Source organism: Diorhabda sublineata, chromosome 6 (assembly GCF_026230105.1).
Source record: "Diorhabda sublineata isolate icDioSubl1.1 chromosome 6, icDioSubl1.1, whole genome shotgun sequence".
Classification (NCBI taxonomy): domain Eukaryota; kingdom Metazoa; phylum Arthropoda; class Insecta; order Coleoptera; family Chrysomelidae; genus Diorhabda; species Diorhabda sublineata.
In genome coordinates, this window is record NC_079479.1 from 8403714 (window position 1) to 8422840 (window position 19127).

The window sequence follows — 19127 nt, forward strand, 5'->3', positions numbered from 1 at the left end:
TATTCACAATGTTCATTCAGCTCTTATTCAATATACAATAATACTGGTAAGGTAATGGTAATAAGGAGAAATACAAATGTTGTAATTGATTTGGTTTTCAAATCAAATCAATCAAAATTATATATGGTAAGTATAACTTCATGAATCCACCTGTCTCCGTTCTCTATGTCGAAGTTTAGAACAAGAGAAGTTGTCCTGGATGTTTTTGAATTACATGCCAGTTCGCTTTTGTATAAAAAATTTGGAAACAATGTTACCCATCTCCAATCCAAAAAGGATATTTTTATTCAAAATACGCAATCCTGTAAAGTTTGAATTGAGACTCAGTACTAGCATTTCTAATAGATCGATCGGTAGAGTATACGATGACATACAATTTCAAAATAGGTCATTTAAATTTTCCAAGTGGTAAAATGTACAGTAGTATAATTAAATCTATCAATCGTATCATGTGTATTTTTGTATGTGTTTGTTCTATAAAATAGTTGACCCTTTCAAAGACTAATGTCGAAAATCATTTTTTAAGTTTTTTGTCACTTAACCATGCTTTTTCACCGACAGAATTATAAAACTAGCCGAAAAAATAGTCATGGATGATAATGGTACATTTGGACTTAAATATAACTATAAGCAATCACAAACCTGCATCTGATGTAAATAAAATCGTGGGAATAATAAAATCAAATTGCAAGTGAAATAATAAAAAATTATGACTAACAGAAGGTACAAATGTGACTCGTGTAAGTTATTATATATAATCGAGTACTTTCGTTACATTAATATAAGAGGAAAATTAGACATAAAACAAATTAAAATTATCAAAATCTATAATTTGAATAGTTCCAAATGTGGACAAAAAACATGAACGATAAGAAAATATCGTTTACCAACACGAAAACTTGATAAAAATTCAGACCAGGAATAAATTCGAAAAAAAAATGAAGAACTTGGTTTTGTGAATACATGACAAAAAAAGATGGAAATGCTTTTATCATAGAAGAATTGGAATAAAAAAATCTAAAGCTGAAACGAATAATCACTAATCAAGATGATATAATGTTAATGTTAATTCGAGAAATTGATGATAAGGAGGATAAAAACCAAATAAAACTAGAGGATACAAAAAAATAGAAGTACGAGAAGAGCCTGAAGTAGAGTTGATAGATTTCGGTAGGGTAGGAGCATTCAAAACAAACAAAAAAAAAACAAATATATTTTAAATGAAAAAATGCTGAAATAATTAGAAATTCTAAAACAAGCTGAGAAGAATTTTGAAATTTTCAGAAGGCAAAGATACAATGCAACACTCTAATTAAGAAAACATACTAATTACGTAAATAGAATGAATATAGTTTATTTTCTTCGCTATATGAAGTTAATAAAAAACCGAAAATAATTCAAAATTTTGATTAATTCACACAAAAAATTAACATAAATGTTACAATATATTCTCATATTATTTTAAAGTACTTCCTTCACACTTTTCTTGGCTTAGGAGTGACAAAAATGAAATAAATATCCTTAACTAGCGAGTTTAAAAAATAAATTAATACTTGTCGACACGACACTTGTTTATTTATATTATTAGAATAACTTCATTTAAAATTTTCAATATGATTGATAAAATTATTAAAATTGTCGGCTTGTACATTTCTAAGTTTCAAATCTTCAAACTACAAAATATATGAATTAATATCTTAAATACTAAAACCTTATGTTGTCCTTAATGTATTCTCTTTCTTTTGTTCTAAATTTTCATTATAACTTCTATGTGGTAGTTATTGGTATTTAGTCTTTCGATATCAATAATATTCTTCCACATCTTTTCATTTATAATTTCTTCCAGTATATTTAGCAACCCTATAAAAACAGAACATATTCTAATGTTTTTGTTTTGTATCTGATTAAATAATCTAAATACCTAAAATTATTTTTTCCACTTAATGTCCACTCATACTCAATTTATTTAAACTTTCTATTGTGATAAGAATGAAAACAAAGTGAATCGTGTGCAAAAGTAATGATCACAAATATATTCACAATTACTTTGATTATATATTTATTATATTTTCATTTCCATTGGGTAATTTGTTTTTCCTTCGACATTAATAATCTACTACGAAGTTTTCGAGTAAAGTCGCTATCAGCTGGGTAAAAGCTGATGTGCCATTTAGCGTATGCTGAGGATATAAACCCTATACCTACAGCTGCAAGATTTCACTAGGTGAAAACGAAATTAACCATTAAAGCCATTAAAGCACTGATGGTATGTAAAACTTTCACAGGTAAGAATTGGGACTGGAAAGATGTTACTGTATCAATCATCACATATAAGGCAGTGGTTTGGGGTGCTAGAAATAGTCTAAATATCACGAGGAACGATCTATCGAAGGTGCAGAGGCTGGCTTGCATGTGTGATCATACTTGGGACATGCCTCAGGACAAAATTCCGAAAAATTCTAGCTTTGAGAAAAAATGAACTAGCTATCTATCATGGCAAGTGGGATCAATATACCATACAGGAAATCAACAGAAATGCCATCAAATGGCAAAATGAAATAGCGTAGGAATGAACGGACCTAGAACCAAATATTCTGAAAAGCTGGGCAAAAAATCAAGTATTTTTCAAGCAGTAAAATATGAAAAAATGTGTCCAGCTCGATTTAGAAAAGAATTATCGCAAACAGAACATCATCCCGTCCAATAACTAAGCAGCCGTATACATATATGAAAGTTGATTCCTAAGCCTTAAAAAATAAAAGATGATATGCTTAACTTCAAGAAAACTGTGGACAATAGCACTCTTACTACCCAAGTGATGGATTGGACCTTATAAATAAGGGGTCCTATTTTAGTGTATTCTAGCTTTCTGGAATATTTTGACGAAAATTCATATAATAACAGAATCACAAAATATTATTACGATTGGAGCGAAGTGTATATTTGTGTTTATGTTCGGTATAATAATATTGTAGATCAAAATAGTTACCGTAATTTTTTATTTTAATGGAAAAACGGACCTTAAAATGTATAAACTAGGATATACTACAAAAATTTTTATTTGGGAAATGTGATTTAAGAGAAGAAAATTCTTGATAACTTGTTTCAGAATAATTAATTTCTACGGTCAACTACAAAAGTGTACTGAATTATTTGCAGTACTAACACACTGAATTTTTGCCTATAAAATGAAGCATTATGGATAATTAGTTAGTATGCGTCGTGACCTTAAAATATGCAAGTCCAACAATGTGTGTTACATATATTTATCACGTTTTCGTAAGTTTTATTTTATTCTCACTGCAATTAGATAACAAAATTAGGGAGTTTTGAATAACTTTAGAAAATAAATAATTTCAAATGAAGAGTTACAAGTTATTATTTTATTCTTAGATAACATTAAAATGTGGCAGTAAATCAGAATGACATTGGCCAGTTATTGTATACCTTTCTCTAAATAATCAATAGAGATTACTCCTATGGAATACCAAAACATTTAAGTCCATTGTTTCGAATGTATTTCTGGAATATAATTGTATATCCCAATTAAATTTGCAGTGAAATATCGAAGGAAAGTTCATTTATATTATGTTTGAAAATGATTCGTTTTAATTTTACAGCAAACAAGAAAATATTTTCATACGTATTTTTTAATGCAAAGTATTGTACAACTCTCTAGTTATAGTTTTTACTTCATCAGTTATTTCATTTCATTTCATCATAGTTTCATTCGACGATCGCTATGTACAAGGGCATGGATTCTATTAACCATTTCTGGAGTAGTTACCGCGAATCAGGCCAAAACACCGAACATGCATAACCTAAATGTATCCGCAAAATGTTTGTTATATATAAATATACACTAAGATAGCATCACGGAAGTTTTTGACTTACAGCTAGTGTTACTGATCATGGCACCGTTATCGTCGTCCTAAAAGCATTAGAAATATTGATAATCTAATATTGAAACAACAACCTATTAATAAAAATACAAATGAAATAAAAACAAAATGGATCGAAAGTTTAACAGATACTGACATACCAAATGAAGTGAATGAAGTTTTACCTTCAGGTCTCAATTTTGAAAAATATTTCTGGTGATAAAGAATTGAATCAAATATCTTAAACAATATTGAATAAGCATCGTCTAAATAACGTAACGGAATCAGAAGATTTTATTAATAAAATGATAAGACAATATACAAACAAATTGAAATCTACTAATTCATATCAAAACCAAAATAATAACCTCATTCGATATTGGAGAGAATAACTTTTTATTTCGCTTTCAAATGCGAAAAAATTGAAAATTCATAGTGCCTTGCCACCTAAATTATATAGTCTATCAAAACTGCCCAAACCTGACACCTACTCAACCAATTGTTTGTAGTATTTAAACTCCTCTCACAAAATTTTTATAACTAAAAATACTGTATCAAAAACAAATGGGCCTTCGAAGCAAAATGTAATGTCTAAATAGAAATGTTCCTGATAAACATGTATTCACTTACTACTTCGTTAGATTTATTTTATATATAGATATTCCTATAACAATTGTGAACAATATATTTATGAAAATATGGAAAAAAAAGACATACCTCAAAACGAATGCATCAGAGATATAGAACTAACACCAATAACATACGAGGATATATTGAAAAATTTTTACCCTACTATAGAACCAAACAAAATTTCAATGTCAAAATATTTTATTACTCAACATATTCTCCTCTTAATTGGATACATTTATTACAGCGAACCTGCAACGTGTCTAGACATTTCAAAAAAAAATGTTTCTTCTTGCTCTGCAAATCCACACGTTTACGACCTTTTAAACTTTTTTTCAGTTGGGGAAAGAGATGCTAGTTGGACGGAGCCAAATCTGGTGAATAAGGGGGGTGTTCTAGCAATTCATTTTGCATGGCAACATGAGATTTGTGTGCAGGGGCGTTGTCCTGCGATAACAAAACACCTTTGGATAGCTTTCCGCGTCTTTTCTCTTTAATTTTTTTCCGTAGAGTGGTCAGTAATGTAGAATAGTAATCTCCAGTTATTATTCTACCCTTATCCAAAAAAATGAATAATGAATACTGCATGGCAATCTAGAAAAACTGAAGCAAGAACTTTTCCAGCACATTTTTTTACAAGAAACTTCTTAAGTCTTGGAGAACCCGATTGTTGCCATTCTACCCAAGTCTCATCCATAGTAACAATTCGGTTTACGAATTCTACATCGTTTTCATATCGAGCACACATCGAACGCGATGCTTCTACCCTTGCACGCTTTTGGTCAACATTCAAACATTTGAGAATCCATTTTGCAGCAATTTTTCGCATATCCAAATTGACGTGAACTATATGATGAACGCGTTCGTATGAAATATTCAGTGCTTCAGATATCCGTTTTAGCCCAATTCGACGGTCTCATAAATCATGTCATGAACTGCATCGATATTTTCGGGGACTGACACAGTAACTCCTGATCCTTTCAAATACAGGTACTTGATGATGGCTCGATACTCCAATTTTTCGATTTTCACAATTTCTGTAGACATCTTTTTTCTTGTGTGTTAGAAAGCGTCCATATGAAGTACACAATTAGTAAAGGAAAATCTTGAGGAAACTGTCTTAAGGAAGTTTAACAAATATCTCATTCTGTTTCCGTTATTTAGATGATTGCATTACTGCTGTACCAAAAAATCCAATTGAAAACATAGATAAGAAATTAAATTCTTATCATAAGAAACTCCAAATTATAATCGAAAAAAAAGAAGAAAGAATTGTATACAAAGCCAACTCAGTCCTCAAGATATCCAAACTTCAATTTATGTCATGTGTCAAAAGATAGATGGCTGATAGAATTATCCAACTAAAAGATCCTGAATTCAAACGCATAAACTGCATTGGAAGAAAATAATAAACAATAAGCGACATATTCAGGAACAGGATAAACAGATACTATAAATAATTAAGAAACGAAACAGAAACAAAATATTAAAACATAAAACATTCCTCCTTACTATATACAAAAGGACAACTATCGAATTATTCCAATAAATATATTAGTATAGATCATAAAGCCCATTTTCCACATATTTCACTAAACTAGAATCTAAAACACCCAATAACAAAAGAAGTAATGCTGTGGTACTTGATAACCTTGTGACTTCAGACATTTGAGTATTAAAAAAAGAATAAAAGGTCATCAATGCGATGAAAATATACAACATCAGCAAACCATGAAATACTAAGAAAAAAAATTCAACTATAAAGATTCAAAAATTCTTCAGTTATACGAAAGAAAATGAATTTGTAGAAAGAGGTCACAAACATAAGAACGAGAAAGCTACCATGATAAAAAAAACTAAACAATTTTATTAACCCTAGAAGGACCAAGGTTTGATTTGGCATTTAGTGCCACCTTGAGACATTTTTTATGTACCTTCTTTAAATTTTCAAGAAAAAATTCTACATTTTTTCTAGGTCGATACTGTTTCTACCACGTGAACATAAACTGCGTAGTACAACGTCGTACTTTTTTTATTAAACTCAAAATCAGTTGGCTAAAAAGTGCCATGCCTTGGTCGAACACGCCCCCTTCCAATATTGCCTCGTCTAAAAATACGACACTTTTGAGAAAGATTGGGCTCTCATCACAAGGCCTCATGAATGTTTCACAAAGTTCAAAACATCTTATCTTATCATCTTTTGGGAGTTCATGCAAAAATTTGAAGTTTGTATGGGCTCAGTTTTTTTTTCTTATCAACTAATTTCTGTTGTACTGTCATGAGGGTTGTCTTCCGATGACATGAAAATATCTAACTTCGCATCGTCACTCATTCCTAGTCTTCCAAATTCTGAAATACCCCTCATGCTTCCTGTTTCATTTGACAACAATTGTGCTTATTGTGCTTCTATCAATTGGAGGTCTTTCAAAATATGTTTCGTTGAATTAAAATTCTTCTTCATGACTTTTATGAAGTCTATCGCCATAACTTAAGTACCACCATTAGAATTTCTATCAGAAAACGGATGTGCTCAGTAGGTAATTTAAAATTTCAGTTCTTCTGATTATGTAGTTTTCTTACTTCGTTTTTATCAATTCTCTCATTTCATTTCTTTTGCATATGACGTGTTTATGTATTCTAGGTATCCTTTTGGGAGTTACAATTCGTAGAAGGTCTAGTGCAGTTCAGTTTTACTCGTTGATTTTGCTATCAGAATAAATATTTTATACTGAAGTATTGAAAATAATTTGTTTTGTTGAAGATTGACAATGTATTCGTGTAAAGACAATTTTAAAGTATCGTGAGGTATGCTTCTACGTGTTTAGATTTGCCTACTCCATTATAAAATACTTCAGAATCGTTTGCTACAGACTTTTTTTCAAACTAAGTTTTACAGTTGCATTTTTAAAAAATGATAAGTGCAATTTGCAAAAAAACTAGTGAAAATATTTTACCGTTTGACACAGTAGAAAAATTGAATAAATGTAGGAGAATGTTAAACTGTATTCATTGAGGATCACGACCAATATGTTATTACACACGAGGTCGAAGACTATGAAACAACAGAATAATTCCACAAACATAAATTTTGTATTTTTTAATTAGAATAATAAAGTTTTTTTTCAATTGTGTATATCCAGTTTATATATATTTTACTCCTCATATGTGTTTTCACTTCTGTTAAATTTTCACGACTGATGAAATGACAAAATTGGATATTTTTTATAAATATTCATAATGTTTTGTCAACAAATGAAGTAACAACACTGTCGAAAGTAATTTCGACAAACTTATGAAATTATTCTATTGTTATCGGTCCTTAAGAAGTGTGCAAAATTCCAAATTAATCCAAAGTTTGAAAGGGGAAGGAAACCGAATCCAAAGTGTTTTACTAAGCCCAATTATATCAAAAGAGACACGATATCGTAGAGTTAATTCTCTCAATAAGTTATATAATCGAATCATTTTTTGCTGATTTCTTAAGTTCTTCACACAAAAGCTCTGCAAATTTTGGAAAAGTGTTATTTTTTTATTCCAATTTAGCCTCTTATTCATGAAATAATATTTTTCAGTTGTTTTACCCTCACCTTTCAATTGAGTGAACTAGTAGATAATGAGGGATATGAATCAAAAGGTGAGGATCCTGAGCCTGATAATCATGGCACAACTAAAGAAGACCACAGCCCCCCTATACCAGTTCATGAAGACTGTGAAGAAGATAAGAAAAATAACGATTTTGGATCGATTGGTAGCAATTTTCAATCGAATGATATTAATAATGGATCTTCAGGTACAATGATACAGAAAGATTTGATTAAAAATGGATCATCCAGTAGGTTAGTGATAATATTTTACAGACGCTTCTACTACCTTTTTTATACACAATCTTACTCGATGTATATTTTTTTCTTTCATAGCTCCGCATCGAGATACCTGAAAACCCGTGGAATATTTTCCGATAATGTTTTGTTTGGGGCAGCAACTTCAGCCTACCAAATCGAAGGTGCGTGGAATAAAGATGGTAAGGGATTGAGTATTTGGGACACTTTTATTCATAGAGTACCATCTCCCGTAAGAAATAATGCCACTGCAGATGTAGCCGCCAACTCATATTATAAATATAAACAAGACGTCCGACTTGCTGCAGAGCTTGGTTTGGAAGTGTATAGATTTTCCATATCTTGGTCTAGGTGAATATTTATGAATTTTTATATTGGAAGATTAAGTGAATTGTTTCATGAACTGAAAATTATACTATTATATCATATTATATGTATAAATTTCATAACAATCATTTTTGCCATTGTTATGATGAAGATTTCGTTAATTTTAACATTAATTTCAGGGTACTACCAACTGGTTATTCGAATAAAATTAATCATAGAGGTTTAAGATATTACAAAAATCTTGTACGTGAAATTCGTAAACATAATATGATTCCGGCTGCTACGATTTATCATTTCGATCTGCCACAACGTCTCTTTGACGATGGTCATCACTGGGTCAATGCCAGTTTAATACCTCATTTTGTAGATTACGCCAGAATTGTTATAAAAAATTTACCAGATGTTGGAATTTGGTTCACAATCAACGAACCTAAGCAGATGTGCTATCTTGGATATAATAGTGACATTTTTGCTCCTGCTATAGAAAGTGATGGATTATTGGTATATCAATGCTCTTATATAGCTTTGAAAGCGCACGCTGCTGTGTATCATATGTATAAACGAGAATTTCCCCATTATAAAGGTATGTAGAAAGTGAATAATATGGTGATTTCATTACTTTGACTTTTATTAATAAAATATAATAAATCAACGTTGCTCTCAAATCGTAAAAATGTTAGTAATAATGGATTTATGTGAATAAATCGCTCTGGAAACTCTTGATCAGCGTATTTTCGGGAGCAAAATCAGTAGAATATATCGATAAACTAACGTAAGGGTAGTAGCTTTGTCAACAGAGCTGTGAAATCGCATTGGCAAGTTAATATTGTGATTAGTTACTCACACTGCAGATAATCGAGCTAAATAGTTAATATAATGAATAAAAATTTCTAGAACCATAAGTGATATTCCCACTACATCGACATTCACAACTATATTGTTTGACATGCAATTAGATAAATAAAAACCTGATGATCCTTTATTGTAAATTCCATTTTAATAGTACCAGGTGAGGATAAGTAGTTTCAAGCAGTGACACGAATTTGTATGACCTCTAATAATCCAATTAATGAAGGTAAAAAAGTGTAAACTGTATATTTATCCCATACAGCACCGATTTTTAGGAAAATTTGGATGACAATCACATTTAAAAATAATAAATAACATCTTACGAAACAGTTATTTAACTGATTAAACAGGATCGATTTGCATAAAAAGTTTGATTTAGGTTCTGTCTACCCTCTACTTCAAATTAAGGCTTTTGCCAGGGGGTTGAACACTATTTATTAGGTGTGAAAACTACCCCCATTCGAAACAATTCATAAAATATTAGTTTTAAGCGTATAATTATCTGTAAATACGTTAAAATAACGTTGAATGACTGATTTAATAATAAGAATGTAGGATTAATTCTACAAATCTAAACAAATACAAATAAAATATCAAATATATAAAAGCTCGGACACATACATATTTTCATTACGAAATTCTTTATGTAATTACGGATTTATATTTTTTCATAATTTTACAGTAATATACAGAATAATGCTTCTATAACTTTTAATAGAGAACAACACGTGGTTTTTCTTTCGATCATGGAAGTATACTGCTTTGGCTTCTCTATGGGGTACAGGGAATATATGTATATGTTAACAGATGTTTCAAATCGTACAGCTGTCTCTGTTTCTCTTGCTACACTACTACTATACACATCCTCTACACTATTATAAGCAGCTCTTCGTACGTGTGAAGTTATTTCGTCATACAAGCCACTCGACTAGGTTTAAATACACGTACACGGAGCAACATTTGAATGTAATAAGTAATTTCAGTTTTCTGAAACTTCCAGTTAAATCGGTAGTGGATCCAAATTTCGTTCTTTTAAACGGAATGCTATGGTTTTCATTAAATTTTACGTAGATTCCAAAAATTTAATAAAATTCATAGCATTCCGTTCAAAATAACGAATTTGAGTTCACCTCCGGTATAACCGGAAGTTTCAAAAAACTGAAATTACTTTAGCTGAAACGAACATTTCGGAAAACCCATGCAAGCAAAATTTAAGAACACTAGTCGCCGTACTTTCCCATATACATATCGATTCAGCTCGTCGTGAAGGACCCTGTACATGTTATAATTTCTACAAAAATGTGCTCTAGTTTTCCCCCCTTAACTTACTTACTTTTTGAGCAATAAAGTCAAACAAGCATTTTGTAGGTTCTTTAAAGTGCTACAAGCTCATCGTAATAAAATTTTCAGATCTTATTTTTAAAAATAGCAAATGCTGTGAGTTTGTGTGGGACTCTCACCCACTAAACCACCCTCCTCAATCCTCGGGAGTGTCGTACGCCAGGAGGACAACAACTAATCCTATGCTAAACTAACTTACCTATCTATACCTAGTATAGGTAGGTTATTTTAATGATTTCGATTAAAAACAATTCGTATCTATTTATAATTTTATTTGCGATTTCATTAGTCATATACTGACTCAGAACTTCTGTTTCTACAAATCACCATTTCTCTATATCAATCAGGCAGGCATCATAATTTCGGTCATGATGAACATTGTCGTCGTGGTCTATGATAACAGTCACCGGTGAATGACCGAAATCGTCATGAAAAGGTCAAATAAGAGTCATTCACCATCTACCTTGATGGATGTTAACAGGCAGCAGAGTATCTTAACATATACTGCATTTCGGACATTAACAGTAACATATGACAATGCAAAAATGCTGCATCAGTCCATGATTTCTGAATTTCTACCCGCTTTAGTAAATTTCTCCATTTGATTCTGGGCCTATTCTCCCCATCTTTATATTATATTAACCTTTCTCCTGGTCTGAATTACATTTTCGGTATTCTATAATTGAGTATTCATTCAGACACGTGTTCCAGCCATCTAACTTTTTATGTCGTGAATGCCTGGATAACATACATTTTATCGCCCCGCAAATAAAGACAAATTTCACAGTAAACTTGGAAAAGAATTTGTGGGAAAAGTAAAATAATATTTTCTTCTATCAATGCAGATAGAAATCGAAAGCAGAAAAAAAATCACATTCAGTAGATGTGGGCTAGATTGGATAAACTTTTAATTAACAATTACAAATGAATTATCAAAGGAAACGAATCCTCATGATTTTAAAATTTTGAAATAAATGTTCAGACTTTATTACCGAGTTAATTTTTTATCTGCATTACTTCCATTTTTCAAATGTTTGACTACTTCTTTCGAATTTTCTCAGCAAAAATGACCATTATCATAGACTGCGTATGGATAGAACCTTATTCTAACTCTGACGACGATGAGGAAGCAGCTGAACGACAGAGACAATTTGAGGTAATAATTTCATTATTTCAATTACGTCTCCGTTTTTATTCTCAATTTTTTTAATAACTTCAAAATACTCTTGTATATATTCTAGTTTTCATGTTCAATGAATATTTATCTTATTTTGAATTCTTCTTATTTTTATTATTACTACTCAATTTTTTCTTGAATTCTCGTAGGATTCTTTATCTTATGATTTTTTGTTATATTTCTTTTATTTTTCCATTAAACTAATCCAAGCGTATTCATCTCAATTTCCCATATCAATATTTTATAACTGATCTACTAAACTCTTCTTTCATAAATATATCACTCCAGATGTAAATCCATTTCTCACATCTTCCCACATTTAGTCATACCATCTTAATATTGGTGATTCTATTGGTTCACCTTCCATGTGTCCGTGTTCATACCATTCTAACCTCTGAAATTTTATTAATTTAACTTTGTCTTGTTCCTTATACTCCGGCCTTCTATTATATTTCTACTGCGCTGTATCTCCAGATTGATCTAACGATCTTTTTTTTTGTTTTTATGTTAGTCCCATTTATTTTTCTTCTTGTGCTTTTTATGTATTTGGCCACCCTTTTGTTTTTTTTCAATCTTCTTTGCTGTGCTTTTCTTGTTATTCAGAGCGCCGCTTCATTTTTTTTTTCATTTCTTTCTGTAAGTGCTATGTCATAGCTTTACTGGTTGTTTGTATTAGGGCCTTTTTCAGTACAGCCCCTTTCGAGAAGTATATTGAATAGAGTTTTTCGATGGAATGTCTCACCGCTGTTTCTACGACTATCTTCACTATCAATCTTTTTATAATTACGAGTTGTACTTTTGATCTTCTAATTATGTAATAACTTAATTAGTTTCCGCGGTACTCCTATCTCTTCCATATATTTTTTGGCTTATTTAAAATCTATGGTATATGAATATCTTCATGTCATATTCGTTTCCTATGTCTATGTTATCTCTCTTCTAAAGCCCTATTGGTATTCCCCGGGTTATTCTTCTATGAGCCCCGCTATAACGTGTCTTATTATTCTGGTGAATTTTTTGGCTGTTGAACGGCACGATTCCTCTATAGTTGTTCTATTGCAGGTTATTTCTTTTTAATAATTGGAATCTATTGCCTCAGTCCCGATTTGTCTTGCATTGATTCTATCTACTATATTACTCCAATAAGTATGCAATTATTATGCAGACAGTTTTCGTGTTTTAGGTTTCAACCTATTGTGTTTCTTCTATTATTTAAGTATCCCTGTCGTTAGCCCTTCAAATAGTTTTTTGCTTTAATTTAATTTTATTTGGCCTATGTTGAGGTGGCGTTGTATCTCATGTTCTTCTATTACTTGTTATTTTATTATTTTCATATTCATCTTTGTAACTATCAAGCAAATGAACAGAGTCCACATAAGCTGTTCTGTATGATAGTACAATATTTTTTTTCCTCTTTTTATACACAGGCTTTGTCTCTAAGGTTTCAATCTGTTCTGTTCGATTTGACGATTTCATTTTGTGTTATCTCTTATGTTTCATCTTAGGGTTGACGATGAACCTATTTGCAGTAGCTGTTATGTTCAAACTATTTCATCATTGCCGCGGGAATCTTCGTATGCAGCTAATTTCTCGTAATATATCTAATCTGTTCGTCGTTTCCCATTTTTGCGTTGAATTCGCACACAATCAATAGTATGTCGTTTTTGTTGTATCGTATACTTTTTCGAATTTGTTATTTGTTGCATTTTCCACTACTGATATTTTATTATGATCAAATTTCATTTGATTTTCAACTATTATCCAATGGATTTAATTATAAATTTATTTAGTGTGGTCTTTACTACAATCCAGTGTTCAAGGGTGATTGGCCGGATATAGTAAAAATGAGGATCCGCGACAGAAGTTTTGCAGCAGGATTAACCAGATCAAGGTTACCACAATTTACTAGCGAAGAAATTGAATACATAAAAGGAACTGCTGACTTCTTAGCTGTAAATCATTATTATACGCTACTAGCAAGAGATGTATGCGAAGCTCCTGCAAACGAAATTAGTTACGAGGCTGATCTTGGAGTAGCTGATTCTTTCGATCCTTCATGGACAGTCGAATCTAATGGAATCTTTGTTGTGAGTATATTTTCATATTAAATACGTGAAAAATAAGATAAACTAAGTCAATTTTTATTACGTAGAATTTGTTTCGTCTTTAGTAGATGTTCCAGAAACTCAGATAATATAACTGTTGATTACTATTTTAGTATAGACCACTCTGTCTCTCTATTAAACTATATCGCTGAAGCTCTGTGTGAGAGAAACCACGTTCCCACATTTATATAATTTTTCTTCTCATTATTTCACTCATATTCTCCTATTTCTTATCAAAATATCCAGTGTTTTTGTATACCTAAAAATATAGAGATATATTCCTCCTATTTAAATTACTATTCAGGACTAATTGTAAATCTCAATTTTTAGAGCGTTCCCTTCGGTGTTCGTAAAGTATTAAATTGGTTAAAAAAACATTATGAGCCTAATGAAATTATGATAACAGAAATAGGAATGTCCGACAACGGCACTTATACTGATGATTTAGACCGAGTGGATTTTTATGGGGTGAGTTTCTAATTTTTCTGTGATCTATACATAAAACAGTATTAAAGCCAATACTAGGAAAACAGCACAATCACGTTCATTCATATTTGCTGGAATTTTTTATTAAAAAATATTGTGATTTTAATATGGTAGTTCAGCTGTAGAAGAGAAAGTTCCCTAATTCTAAATTTTCATGTTTATTAATATACATTATAATGCTAATATTAATATCTAAATGTTTGTTAGTACCTTACAATATTCGACTAGAGGAAAAAAGTTTTATTAAAAATATTAATTTTATTGATACTCCAGTAAATGGAGGAACCTTGATTATTGAATTGAATTGAATTGAATTGATATTGAAATATATAAGACAACATGGGTGTTGCAGAATGGAAGATCAAACACCAAATAAATCAGGTAAAGATTGGAAATCAAAATTCCGTTAGAAAAGTTAGTGAGAAGTGTGTACGAATATTAATTATATTTGAGAAATAATAAAATAACAAAAGAAAAGAAAAACAAAAATACTATTTGAAAAAATCATGTAATGCTTTTTCGTTGCTTATTTATTGCAGAAACAATTAATGGTCCAATGAACAGAAATTGGAAATGGTATTTCTCATGCAATCCTTAGTAGCGTCTTTTAACTGTTTTTATTTTATTTATGCCAATACCCGTAGCTACAGGATTGTATAGGAAATTTGACAGGACAAACCGATTATTTCACTACAATTTCTTTCTTTACGGCTTCATATCTGAATAGTTATTTGAGTTATCAACCAGTAGAGCTTAAGTAACTTACACAGCTGGATAACATGTTTTTATGAATACAAAAAACGTTTTTTGGATACTGACAATTGTTCTCAACAAAAAAATGAGGCAAGATACCTGGGTATGTATCTAAAAAGGAGATTAACAAGATCCTTATTGGAGGATACGCGTTCATTGCCATCTTTAATTAATATAGAAAGTAATTATTGTTGTATTGAAACAGATTGTTTGTGACATGGGGTTAGAAAAGAAATTTATCATCCGAATATATGATGCGCTTTTCCTTACGTAAACTACATTACAATGATATAAAACTGTCATACGATAAAAAATATTGATTCAATATTTTTTCAATTATTATTATTCATTATTAATATTCACTTCAATTGTAGGACTATTTTTGTAACATTCTTGAAGCAGTGGATGAGGGCGTTAATCTTACAGGAATCATTTATTGGAGTTTACTAGACAATTTTGAATGGACTTTCGGTTATACGTAAGTATTTGTTTAAACATGAAGATTTTTATTACAAGAGGGCTATTTAGAACGCAACAAACGCTTGAAACAAAATATTATTATTTTTATCTACATCTAAAAAATTTTCAAGCCGTTAAACTAACTGAGACTCATTGAGCGATGGACAAGCTTTGAAATGACTACCATAAAACACTGTCGCCTGTATTCTCAACAACGCACTCTTCTGCATCTCCTCGTCGTTATAAAAGCAGCGGATAATGAATAAACTCCCATTTGAATAAATTAAGAAGTTGTTGAGGGAAATTTGTTACGTTAGGTCGTGAATTATTCATTGGTTTTTTTGGTGGGTTCGTATCTTCTCGCTCCATGAACAGTTATTTTGTCTCCTATTTACGATTAAATCCAGTAATGAAATACCATGCTTGCTGTATCCGTCAAGAATAGTCAAAACTTTCCCTATGGGCCCATGAATGGGCAAACCAATGAATCTAGTCTCTATGTCTGTTGTAGCTGTACAGAAATGTTAAAACACTACTGTTTGACAATTTCAGAAAACAAAGTAACTATAACTTTTGAAAAACTGAGAGAACGTTTCGCTATTGTGAATCGGACATTTTCACGAAACTACCCATAAACTAGTTCATCATTACAATGCTTGGGTGTTCTTTATTCTTTTCATGCACTTGATGAATTTCCACCGGTTTTAGTTTTAGTCTAAAACCATATTATATACCGTATATCAGAATTGGTGGAAATTTCAATTTGAATATCGTGAATTGAGAACCTGGGCACACATAGAGTGGAATATATGTGATCAGTGCGCACTTAGTGGTGTCAAATACGAACAATTGCTCCAACTTCTAAATACTCCATTCTTCTCGAAATATTTCTTTACTCACCAAAACACTAGTTTTATTATGAATGTACACGAAAAGTTGTGGCCAGGAAGGATATGATAGGAAGAGAAGTAAACAATAAAAAATAGATTAGAAGCATCGGAAAGATTAGAGAAGTAACATAAGAAAGAAATGGTCAAATAATCATAGACTGTTGTGTATTTGTGCATTGAATAACATGGTTTTTGGTAACACCTGCAACCTATCAAGACATACATAAATACCTACGCGAGGTGACCATCAGAATCGAAAGATTTATCAATGACGTCTGTCTATGGTTAAGAAAAACACAACGATGGGAGGATAGAAACAAAGAAATATCAAAATTGAGGAGAAAACTATGTAATACAGCACTATAAGAATTAATAAACTGAGAAGAAAAGACATACAGATACAATACCAGGAGAGAAGAGATGGAGAAACAATGAAACTAGAAGAAAAAACCTTTGAAATAGATCTCAATGAATTTTGGAAAATTTTCAAATCTGTAATCGAAAATATAACTACTGAAGTATGTGGAACAAGTAAACCAGCAAACTAAAAAAGACTAACTCGTTAGAATTAAGAAATAAAAATTGAGATAATAAAGAATAAAAGATTATGGAAATATACGAGTATCTCTGCAATAAAAAAATGATGGAGATTATGAAATTTACACAGAGGAACAAAGTGGAAAGCAGAGTCGTGTGAAGAGTCAAAGAAAATTGGCAGTAACAAGCTAAAGTATCTAGGGATAAAGCTAGAGGTAAAGCTAGATGAAAAGATTGACAAAGAGATAGCCAACAGGAAAAATAAAACAAAATCCCCCGCGCAGAGGATTTTTCAACAAAAAAGAAAAAAAAACTACAAAAAAGAATTTACGAATCAGTACTGAAAAAAATTGCGAGGATGAAGAGACTAGATGAAATAACACATTTAGACGTAATGCAAAAAATCGAATAACATTTGACATGGTTTGACACATAATGAGAATGGAAATGTCTTCAGATTGAGCAAGCGCTGAATAATCTACAATATGAAAGCAAATGTCCATATGTCTTCAAAAAATGAGCATTTTGTTGGTTTTGTTCTCTCCGAGAAACTCCCTATATCTACAAGCGTATTAAATATTTTATCAAAAAAATTCGAACTCCACAAATGTGTGTAATACTAGTAATACTTAAATTGCATTAATAAAATCTATATTTCTTACACAGGGCACATTTTGGGCTTTATCACATCGACTATAATGATCCTAAACTTCGACGAAAACCAAAAAAGTCAGCAAGTTTCGTTCAAGAATTAACAAGGACCCGGAAATTGAAATGCGACAAGCCTAGAAGGAATTGGGTCTCACCACCTAGGCTACCAGGAATCACAAGAAGTCTTTCACGTGACCATAGTCAACGTTCTTTATCCACTCCGCGTCTCAATTCTGCCTTGGAGGAAATGAAAAATCGTTTTTATTCACGTGTGGATGATGTTTAGATTCTAGAAATTTATTCTAATATCTTGATAAATATTCGAAACAATGAATCATACTGTTCATTTGAGACTTTTTCATTTATTATAGTACGTTGACAAAAATTCTATTTTTCCGTTATCTAGTATTGCGCAGATTAATTGATGTTCTGGATTTACAATAAGTGGCTCACACCTTTATTATTTTCAATACAACAAGTTTGTACCTCAAACCCCTTATCTTAGTTCACCTCATTTGAAAAAAAAAATATTGTTCATTGGGCATAAAAAGGTCTTCCTGTCATGTATAATGATTATTGCGACCTAGATACATTACGCGATAAGACAATTGGATATTCCACCACGGATAATAATATGAATGCCAAAGCGAAGCAATAAATTCTTGGATGAAAAACGATTATAAAGAAAATAGATTACCAAAGATTGTACTGGCATGCATAGTATGAAACTATAACTTGTTGATTGGTCTACTTTTTTTATTAACTATTTTTCTTTCTCCAATGATTGTGGCGCTACAGTTACTTTTGTAACACCAAAGCCTACAGTAATAAAGTAATTCTGATGCATCAGATTAGATTTTCTTGTATTTTATAACGTAATTTTCCTTTTTATGTGCAGTATTTACGAAATTACCTCTTCATGAGTTTATTTATCATTTGTTGCTTTTCCATTTTTTCATTGTTTATCCTTAAAAATTCTTTCAAGCAAAATTTGTATATTTGTATATCATATTTTTTGTTTATGTAGGGAAAAGAATGGATAAAATAAAACGGATTTTGGTTATATTTGGAAAATATAAATTTCAATATGTGTTGAGCATTAACTCCAGTTGTCTATTTAATTTCAGCAAAAAAATTTCAGAGATTACTGCTGACCAACATCATTAAGTACCTTTTAAATAACTTTACAGAAGCACCAAATAATA

The 19127-nt window shown here is 31.0% G+C and overlaps 1 protein-coding gene across 1 annotated transcript; it reads left to right on the plus strand.

Moving 5' to 3' along the window:
- Nucleotides 1-3173: 3173 nt before the first annotated feature.
- On the plus strand, nucleotides 3174-18996 carry LOC130446055 (myrosinase 1-like). The gene is made up of 9 exons (XM_056782065.1): nucleotides 3174-3279; nucleotides 8081-8344; nucleotides 8426-8698; nucleotides 8854-9257; nucleotides 11926-12020; nucleotides 13832-14128; nucleotides 14477-14614; nucleotides 15760-15863; nucleotides 17938-18996. Exons 1-9 carry the CDS (start codon nucleotides 3236-3238, stop codon nucleotides 18206-18208), a joined length of 1890 nt encoding a protein of 629 aa, XP_056638043.1. The 5' UTR covers nucleotides 3174-3235; the 3' UTR covers nucleotides 18209-18996.
- Nucleotides 18997-19127: the final 131 nt, after the last annotated feature.

Bases quoted from the DNA above. Each gene is read 5' to 3' on its own strand.
- LOC130446055 (XM_056782065.1), top strand. From the start codon at position 3,236: ATGCAAGTCCAACAATGTGTGTTACATATATTTATCACGTTTTC. The intron at 12,021-13,831 runs GTAATAATTTCA...AAATTTATTTAG, and splicing joins AACGACAGAGACAATTTGAG to TGTGGTCTTTACTACAATCC. The intron at 14,129-14,476 runs GTGAGTATATTT...CTCAATTTTTAG, and splicing joins AATCTAATGGAATCTTTGTT to AGCGTTCCCTTCGGTGTTCG.